Genomic DNA, 10,855 nt, shown 5'->3' on the forward strand with positions numbered 1-10,855 from the left:
TAAAGGTAGATTACTTTGATATACTGTAGACAAAATTTGAACAGCAAGACGAGATCACCAACAATATTGTGTATATCGTTAATTGACTTATTTTAAGGGTTATTTTCCTAAGTTAAATAGCTTCACTTAAAAAAAAAAAAATTATCCTAGTAAATCGGTTTAGACTAAACTTGGGCACTCTTATTTAGGATGTGCACGACGACTCCCACTATTGCTGATAATGATTTAAAATTGAGCATAGTTTTTCCAGTTATAAGGTGTTGAGCCTTTTGTTTTACTGTTTCAGGTAATGGAGAGGAGACTTCTCCGGGATCATGCAGTTGTAAGTTCATTTGTTTGTATGACATTTACTTTTTGGCCTCATAGACATTTTTTTTAATTATTTTTAGAGATAATATCATATCTTTCAGTTTCAATAACTAATGTTTTACAAGATATTGTAAACTTGGAAATTGCTTTTCTGTAATATATAAATTTTAGATAAGGTTTAAATAATACAATATAATTCTTCTGTTAAACTGTAAGGACAAATTTATTATTCGCGATCATAGTCAACTCATGTGGTTAAATGCGAGTTCCTTAATCTACTCAATAAATATATATTAGCCAAAAGAAGTTCATACAATTCAAATGTTGAGATGGGGGGGGGGGTTCCTTATAAATAAGTTATTATATTTAGATCAAGTGACAGTAAACTGACTATTTTTACGTTCTTAAACAAATAATAATGTTAATTGAATGTGTTGTTTTCACTGTATTCACTGTTTCTGATTATAACTTTTTTGTTGTTATTATAATGATTTTTTACTCATGTTTTTTTTCTGGCGCTATAAACAATTGTTTTAATTCTGCCTCTTTTCAATTATTATAAGCGATAATCGAAAATTAACAAAATTGAATTCACATACGAACAAATGCATAAGTCAAGGTTAATTTATAACTGTAAGTCCGATATTATCAGACAGCATATGGATACATGCACACACATATTCGCGAGACAGAACATACAGTAGAAAGTGACAATGTTGGATTCAGTCTTTGTCTTTCTCTATATGAAAACCACCTTTTATTTAATAGTTATGACAAAAATCTTACCATATCATCATCGATCGTTATTTTTCAATACAAGTCAAGGACCAATTTAAGAATTTTACTCTATGCACAAAATCCTTATCGTCGTCATAACATGGTAAACACAGGCAACAGTAGTATACGGATGTGCAAAACTCATAAATCGATATAAAAAAACACAAATCCGGGTCACAAACTAAAACCAAGGGAAACGCATTAAATATAAGGGGAGAATGACGACACAACATCACGATGTAACACACACAGAAACGAACTACGCATTAGACAAAATCCATTGAGAATACCAAATATAACATCAAAACTAGATGCATGAATTTAGGATAGAAAAGTGCCGTGACACGTCTTATAATAATAACGTCTTATGATAACGCGGAAGAATACAAAGTTTTGTTTCCAATGTTAGAGCAGCTAAGATTGTATTCGAACAGTATTATTTTGAACATGTACAGATGTGATCAATTTGTGGCAAAAATTTCCTGGCATTTCCCGAGAAAGTTAGCATGCATAGGTATTCCAATTGATTAGGTATAAAGATATATCAATATAAATTGTTAACATATACATGATCATTATACAATTACATTGGTAATTACGTTTAAGTATACATCTGTCCGTTCTTGAAACATGCGTTTCTTCTAATAATAATGGTTACCAAACATAGTCTATATTGCGAATGAAAATATAACCTAAATGATTGAACATATATTTGTTATATGCTAAATTGCATTTTTATGTACACCATCCTCCTCAAAACTTATTAAGAAAAGTTATCATTTCATATAAGTGTATTACATTTTTAATGGCCCTGAAAATGAAATATGAAGGCGTATCGTTTATTGCACGGGTTCTGTATTAGAATTTGAGTAAGGTAAATAAATAGATAAATCAACTGTTTTCATTTGTACTACGAATGTAAAAGTAATTATACATGTATGTCAAACATGTGCATTTTGTTACTTGATTTTATTATTTTTGTCTATTTACTCTATGCAGTAATCAAATTCAATTCCATGACGTCAATTTGACTGCTATTAAAACTGCGGTCAGAAAGCGAGTTAGAGTGGTCTTTCTTTGTTCGTTGTTTATCTAACAAATTGAATCGTTCGTCTTTCTACAACATTACATTGTTACAATCAACACACAAATAAAATGTGTTCTTATCAAGTCACTTAATGTATTCATATTAAAGGAAAGTATGTAAAAAACTCAACTTTATTTAAGAATTAAATCCGTTTTTTGTAACTTCACTGGGGATGTAAAAGCGTTGACCGAATTACATATAGCCATTACATTGACTGTCCCTTTGGTATCTTTCGTCCGTCCCTCTCTTGTATGAAGCACGGAAACGATTCATTCCAAATATGTGCACACTGTGAACGCTTTTACAACCCTGTGAAGTTATAAAAAGAATTCAATACTTATTATTACCTTTTTTTTTTTTTAGCTAAGATCATTAAAACACGATTTTTAACAAGTTTACTAATTTACCTGTGCACTTTATTGTGGAACTTCGGGTCATCATTAATGATAAATTGTATTGTGTAATGAAATTGATTAAGGAATAACACGAGATGTGCAGTTAGCCAATTAGAATAATTGAAACATACATGTAATGTAATTATTCGTAGTTATACGTGTAGTTCCATATAGCTCCATATCATTTTAATAAGTTCATATTAATATTCATATTCTAAGATTCCGGGTTTATAATTTTGTACGCCAGACGCAAGCTGATACTTTAGATAGACAAATTCCGGAGGAAAATTCTGGAAGTTGTGCCACAATCAATATCTCGCAGTAGCGAAAACCTTAGAGTTTTGAATAATTCCCCATTTTCTATGCAGTACAGAAAATGATCAAATCAATGATGCATAATATTCATTTCAGAAGTTATGGCTACTGGAGTTGGAATAAACGTTTACCGACTCTTTAAGTCATACATTTGTAAATAGGTACACACGTATCTGTTCGTTATTTATGTCTTGAACTGTGCATTAATATATGAACAATTTCAGGTGAAAAATAATAAGGTTAATTTATACATTGTACATAAATAAATCTTCCACTCCGATTCTCCTCTTTTCGTTTAACTGTTATACTCGGTACAACAGTTTTCTATTTTACAATTACCATAATTACTAATACATATAGAACTGAACAGTACAAGATCAAGATTGCCTGATCCGCTCTATGCACAACATTTGGTTGCGATAACCTTTTTATGTTTAAGGTGTTCCCGGGGATGTGTTATTGTAAGTGCTCGAAAACATGTTTAACGGCCACCACATTTGTCTATGTCTGTCTTAGATCAGTATTCAGTGGTTTTTGTCTGTCCTAGGCATTTTTCTTTTTTTGTTTAAGGGCCGTCTGTTTTTTCATTTCATCTCTTTTCTTATCCAAAGTAGATACCGTAACCTTGGCCGTATTTGGCACAGATTTTTGGAACTTATGGTTCTCAATGCTCTTTGACTTTGTACTTGTTTTGGCTTTCGAACTTTTCTTTATCAAAACGTTACTTATGAGTCTTGTGTGGACGAGGTGTGCGAATTTATAATAAAGCATGCTACCTTTTGATAGCTATAATATGTGTGTTTCTCTGTTCTGCATGTTCTTCTAATTTTTTGTAGTCCTGTCTTGAAATATCGTCATTTAATGTTATATTTAACATAGCAATAAAAGCGGGAGGTTTGGCTAGCCACAAAACCAGGTTCAATCCACCATATTTTCTTTAAATGTCCTTTTCCAAGTCCGGAAAATGGTCATTGTTATATTATAGTTCGTTTCTGCGTGTGTGGCATTTTGGTGTTGTGTTGCTGTTGTGTCTTTGTTCTCCTATTTTATTTGATGTGTTTCCCTCAGTTTTAGTTTGTAAGCCAGGATTGTTTTTTTCTCAATCGATTTATGAGTTTCGAACAGCGGAATACTACTGTTGCCTTTTTTTTCAATTCTTTACATTTTGTCATCTCGAGTACTTTAAATATGCTTATTCGGCTCATGGCTTTAGTTTCAGGAAGTGAACCACAACTTTTATTTTCCAACAACACGCATATACTGTTGAATGCTTTGGATAGTGACAAGTCGAGGGTACTTGTAGAAACAATGACTAGTTCTGTTTCATTTGTTGACTATCATTTAACGGATGGATCTATTTACTGGTCAGATCAAAATAAGCAGACAATTAGCAGGTATCATTATAACTGTAACTTCTAAGCTTCTGTACACAATTCTTGTATCGTTTATATTTTGACAATCGAATAAAAATAATGTAACTTCATGTGATTTTAATTTTAGAAATGAAAAATTGAATAGATGAATGATGAGAGAGATAAAGAGAGAATAAATCAAGACCAAAGTCTGTAGTTTATGTCATATGACTCTTCGAAAATTAATTATTATGAAATTATTGACAAATATATTATAGTGTATTACGATAAAACATACAATAGTCGTATTTCAATGGTGTTTGTATATATAATTTTTTTCTCTCAAGGAAAACGTGTTCATTAGGTAACGAAAACTCAATCACAGAAACTATAATTCAAAACTCGAAAGCCATGGGAATAGCCGTAGACTCAATAAACGATCATCTATATTGGGCAGACATAGATAGAGCTGCTATAAAAAGGTCTAGTTTGAATGGTTCCAGTATTGAAGTTATTTTAGACGAATCATTGCAAACTCCCGTTGCCATTACTATAGACACCTCAAACAGGTAAATAATGAGAGTTTCAATAAATCTAGATTAAACAAGAATTTAATGTAAGAGAAAAATGGCAGTTGTCACTATTGTTAGGCTGTTCTTCGGTATTGTCTTATTATTCGAATGATATGTCTGTTTATAAGTCATGAAATTGTTCAAAACTAAAGTTACAACTATCTCAAGCAAATCTGAACTTTTACTACGTTTGCTGCTTCTAGATCTGGTTGTAATGCTGAACATGCATTATGTGTTTGACTTTACCAAATTATAGTGTTGAAGGTATCTAATTTCCAGTTTGTAACACGGGTCTGACACAATGAAATCGGTTTCTAATATTTTTATTATGTTAAAGATTTGTAATTCAGTAAAAAGGATTTTATCGATTCTTTATTATACAGTATTTATTTTATATTAACTTATTATATGCATTAATGGGTCAAGAAAAGGTGTTGGTTTTGTGATAAGAATAAAACAAAGTAACAGAATCATATACTCTTAAAAACAATCCAACAAATCAAGATAGATCATGGCTTGCTAGTAAACAGATAAGGATACGTTTGGTCTAGTATAGAAATTTGTATCATGCTGAAAGGCCCAAAAGAAAACTATTCACTTTTTATCTGTTAAAAACAAACTCTATGATGTAACCATTTAAAAAGATTCTACATATCAGAGTGCAAGTTATTGACAGCAAGCTTTACATGTACATACGGAAACAGCTAATAGATAATAGTGATAGGTAAATATATAATACTGTGATGAGTATGAGTAGAAAATTTTCACAATATTCCCGTTCATGCATATCAAAATAATCTTGATAACTACAGTAAAAAAAAAACAGAAACAAAAAATGGTAATCAACTATACAAACTTTTAGGAACATCACAAACATTTTATATGAGTGATGTTTATGAGGCAAAACTCTCACCAAAAACTTGTAGAATAAGATATTTTTATGACAATATAATGTTTCTTCATCGTTTATGTAAATTAAAATATCCTGCCAACCACATATACCATAATTTTAAACAAATGTATTATCGTTTACAGCTGGTTATACTTCAGTGATCACGGCAGACATACAATCGAGAAATGTAAATTTGATGGAAGTAGCAGACATACACTTATAAATGAAGACGTACAGACCCCATATGGTTTAGCCTTGGGTAAATAATTGAAGTTTCTTAATCAACCTGTACAGTGTCTAAAAAAGTAGTAATTTGTATACCGCTAAGCTACTATTTACATTTGCGCCATTTCTTTATTAGCACAAATTTGCTTTTTAAATAATATAATACTTTGGGACTGATTTTTTTTAATTTTTCAATTTTAAGCCATGGCGTTGTCAGTTTATTTTCGATCTATGAGTTTGACTGTCCCTTTGGTATCTTTACTACCTCTTTCGTGCATCAGATACCACTTTCGACAATAAAGTCTTAGCTCAAGGCCAAAATATTTGAAAAATCTAAAATTTATCAGTTTGGGCTAATGTATTATCTGGTATACTTGCCAATAGACAATTATCCACTACGGATCACAGGACGCAGATGTTATCAAGTTTAGGTCACCATAACGTCTTCATTAAATTTGGACAAAACTCATTTCGTTTACGAAGGGCTATATCAAAAGGTCTCCAGCATAACAAAAGAGTGACTAAAGATACCAGAGGGACAGTCAAACTTATAAATCGAATATAAACTGACAACTCTATGGCTAAAAATGAAAAAAGTCAAACAGACCATCAATAGTAAACATGACACAACATAAAAAGTAAAGAATGAACAACACGAACCCCACCAAAAACTAGGGTGGATCTCACGTGCTCCGGCAGGGTAAGCAGATCCTGCTTCATACGTGACACCCGTCGTGCTGCTCATGTGATAACAAATTCGGTAAATTGTCATGCAACAATTTAAATGACGAAACAAGCGTTATGACTTATGCTTAAACATTAAACTAAAAACGACTATGATAGACAACCACTTACTAGTGTACTACATGACTTTAATAGTCACATTTGTGACTAACTCCCTAACCTTGTAAATTGATGATACACACAACATAAGAACACTGTATAAATCAGTTTAAAAGGTCTTCAATCTTGGGCTAAAAACAAAAATAACTAATAAATGATATCAGACCAGCATATGAGAACACCATGGGTTATTGTTTGGAAGGTTTTTTGTTGCTCAATCTAGTTTTCTAGTGTTTTGAGTACTGTTGTTTAACTTTTCATCGTTTTTCGAATTTTTGCCATGGCTTGTCAGTTTGTTTTCGAATAATGAGTTTGAATACAGCTTTGGTATATTTTGCCCTCTTTTAAAGTGACTAATCAGATATTTATCAAACGATAAGATGAATATGAGTATTTGCATTATTTCTAACCAATTTTACCATCGTTTCGGATCAAATGGGTACGGTTGATTTACAATTTACACAAGCTCTTTCAGGAAATGTAGTCATTAACAGACATTTATATTTACATACAGACTTGAACTCAAAAAGATTATATTGGACCGATTCTGCATTGTATCACATCAAATCTTCTAATTTGGATGGCACTGATGTTAAAGTAGTCTCCATAGATGTATCATCATTGGTAGACATTTCTATTGTTGTTATGGGAATCGACTTATATGGATCTTACTTGTATGTTAGTAATCTTGGAACTGGAGTATACAGGATACAGAAAAACAAACAGAATGCTGTGCCACACAGAATATCTGGGACGCATCATTCAGCTTATGGTGTAAAGATAACAAGTAAGCATCATGAAACAAATAACTATTTATACTGTTTTCTTGGTGAACGTCCTAACAACATATATAACAAATAGTGTTTATCCGTATATAAGCGTTTCTCAGCTTCCTTACCTTTCAAAATTTTAGAATTCATTCAAGCCAATGAAACTGGGCCCACACTAATGAACAAGCTTCCTTACTTTTCAAAATTTTAGAATTCATTCAAGCCAATGAAACTGGGCCCACACTAATGAACAATCAAACAGTATCACTTGTTGATAAGTAATACATTGTAATTCCAAAATGACGCGTATGGTGTCTACAACTATAGCATTGCACCGTTAATCAAATATCTGCTACGAATGAACTTACTTTATTGTTCAAAAGAATAAATGAAAACTTCTGTAACTTGGTAATGTCTTCTATAAAATTGTTTTTAAAGACAGGTTTATATTACTTTTATATATGAATTTATTTATATTCGTATGACGTTTGGCATCATTCCGAGTCATATCTGAAGCCGCTCAACCTGTCGATAGTATGATACCATGATTCATCCCTATTCAATTACAAAATTTTATCAATGGTTGTCATAATTTAAAAGTTTTGAAATCTATATGCTACACAACAGACGGTAAACGTGAGACACACAAAACACAAACATACATATAGATGCCAACATAGAAAGTAGTTGAATTGATAACATAACGTCATATGTGTGGCTGAAAAATTGTCTTTTATGACCCCAAATCAGACGGAAAACCCGCATAACAATACATTAATAGGAAAGAAAGAAAATCAGCTTCTAAATAAAATAAGTATAGATAGCAGGATTTTGTACGCCAGACGAACTGTTCTTCTCCAAGAGACTCATTAGTGACGATCTAATCAAACAACGTCAACAAATCCCAAAAGGTATCAACTTGTGTATTATTATGGACCCACATTTCTCACTGGATTCTCAAAAATACAGCTAAGATAATCTTCTCCTGACTTATGTCTGAAAAAAACGGGAAAATAAGTATATTTGCCTGCACATTGCACTTACTACATGTATTTATAATGATTGATATTGTAGAAAGTCACAGTGACACAAGTGATGCAACAACGATGAAAGGTAAGGTCATTTTGTCTTTTTCATTTTCATCATCATAATCGCTATCGTTTGTTTTTTATCTCCTTTTCATTTTTTAGTATAGTTTAGTAAATATTTATGTTGTTACAATAATATAATACATGCTCACATTCAATTTGTATATATATATATATATTGTATTGTGGAGAAGGCTAACTTGTGTTTGATCCTTTTTCGCATTGATCAAATCAAATATGTTTAAACTAAAATATTATTCAAGATATATTTCATGGCGATGCAACATATATAATTGAAACGATATTTCACCAGATTCCCGATTGCCACCATTTTTTTGAGTAACAATTAGGCCAGCAGAATCCAGGCGAATTGCAAACGATCTCAAATCATTCCATCCACATTACAGTGAACAATTTCATTAACCACCTCTATGAACTTTTGTGTTTTGTGTTTTCTTATGGCAGTATGCTTCAAATATTCAGTACATAACGACATGTGATTACAGCACATGTTTATAAAATCAGTACTTTAAATCTAGAGACTTCCTGTGTTTTTTGTAATTTCATCTGTGTATATATCTCCAAGACTAGGTGATTGTGCGTAAATAACAAACTTATCTTGCTGGAAAATAATATTCAAATCAATAAATAAGTATACTCTACATGTTTTACTTGAGTTAAATTGTAACGGAATGCGCGCAAATGAAACCAATAGTTGCGCGATAACATTTGTATTCCCGGTGAAAGTCTACCTGTTTGCTCGTATTCTCCTGTATGAAGAGCTTTTTATATACATAGAGTGTTATATATCCATGATGGGTAAATATTTAAAATTGGTATCTATCTGGTATCTCTGATAGCGAAAGTCTACCTGTTGGCTCTTATTCCCTTGTATGAAGAGCTTGTTATATACCTAGAGTGTTATATATTCATGATGGGTAAACATTTAAAATGGGTGTCTTGCATCTCTGATGTCATCGTAGAATTTCCTCATCCAGATTTTGGATAAATATCATTTACACAACATGTCTGCATCAAAGTATTAAAACAATCAAAATCTGTAAGATATTTCGAACAAATAATTTTCCTTTTTTTGTTATTTTTCAGGATCTGTTGGACAAATGATCATACTGTTTGCTGGAATCCTATTCGTTGAATTTCAAAACATTCATATCCATATAAAATGGTGAACAAAATAAAATAATTAAACTCTCCTCATTGATTTGAATTTTGAATTTATAAATTTTCCCTATACTAGCAGCAATATACCGACTTCACCTGCGTATAGGATATATATTTTCCAACTCATTCAGTATTGTTTAGAAACTATTTCATAGATTCTAGGTACTAACGTTGTTGGTCATCTTAATTAGGTGTTAAAGTCATCTTTGCTGTCCTTGTTTATTATTTACTCTTACCATTTACACAATTTAGATTATTTACTGATGACGTGGATCCTTATTTATATACCCACCATTGTAGTACTGTGTTATTGTCAATTTTGAGTAATTGTCTTCATTTTTACTTATATGTTTTGGTTTATAGAAATAAAGATTATATTACAATGTTAACTGCTCATACATTCTTGTTAATTTAATTGAATTCTATGCGACTTTTATACAATTGACTTGTCTAGCTAGCTATAAAACCAGGTTTAATTCCAAAAGATTTTTTGACAAATTTCACACCAACTTCATTACAAAAAGTTAAAATAACATTTTCTCAAAAAGAGATAAAAAATGTTTGTATTGTTGTGAAATTTATTTATTTTGAAATTTGTGTTTAACTCCGCTGTTGGAGATTACTAATTAGCGCCTATAAAAAACTGTGATTTTGTTTTTTTTTGGTAAATTAATGCCTTCGATAATAAAATCTTCTGAGTACTGAATTATTATAAACTGAATAACTGCTTCCTGTTTTTATAGTAGTAATTAAGTCAATAAGGAGTGAACTTTCTTTTCTTAATAAATGATAAATTGAAAAAATATCACTTTATTTTATAACTATTTTTAATTTCATTTTGCAAAATAAATTTGATTTAAAAATTTGGTTTGTTTTGGGTTAAATCTATAGAACTCTTGTATACAGTTTGCTTTTTTATTGGTTTCCTTATATTTAGTTTGACAAAATGTATTATAAAAATTACCACAAGAGGAGCAGAAAGATACCAGAGAGATATTCAATTGGTACCATTAATGTTATAATTATCAAACTCATTTATCGAACATTT

At 31.1% G+C, this 10,855-nt stretch overlaps 1 protein-coding gene across 1 annotated transcript; it reads left to right on the forward strand.

The window, feature by feature from the left end:
- Window positions 1–290: 290 nt before the first annotated feature.
- Window positions 291–10,311, forward strand: LOC134705172 (low-density lipoprotein receptor-related protein 6-like). Its single transcript, XM_063563928.1, has 7 exons — window positions 291–322; window positions 4,097–4,277; window positions 4,583–4,804; window positions 5,843–5,958; window positions 7,282–7,554; window positions 8,612–8,650; window positions 9,733–10,311. The coding sequence occupies exons 2-7, from the start codon at window positions 4,192–4,194 to the stop codon at window positions 9,813–9,815; spliced, it is 819 nt and encodes a 272-aa protein (XP_063419998.1). The 5' UTR covers window positions 291–322; window positions 4,097–4,191; the 3' UTR covers window positions 9,816–10,311.
- The last annotated feature ends 544 nt before the right edge of the window (window positions 10,312–10,855 follow it).

This window comes from Mytilus trossulus, chromosome 2, assembly GCF_036588685.1.
Source record: "Mytilus trossulus isolate FHL-02 chromosome 2, PNRI_Mtr1.1.1.hap1, whole genome shotgun sequence".
NCBI classification, from domain to species: domain Eukaryota; kingdom Metazoa; phylum Mollusca; class Bivalvia; order Mytilida; family Mytilidae; genus Mytilus; species Mytilus trossulus.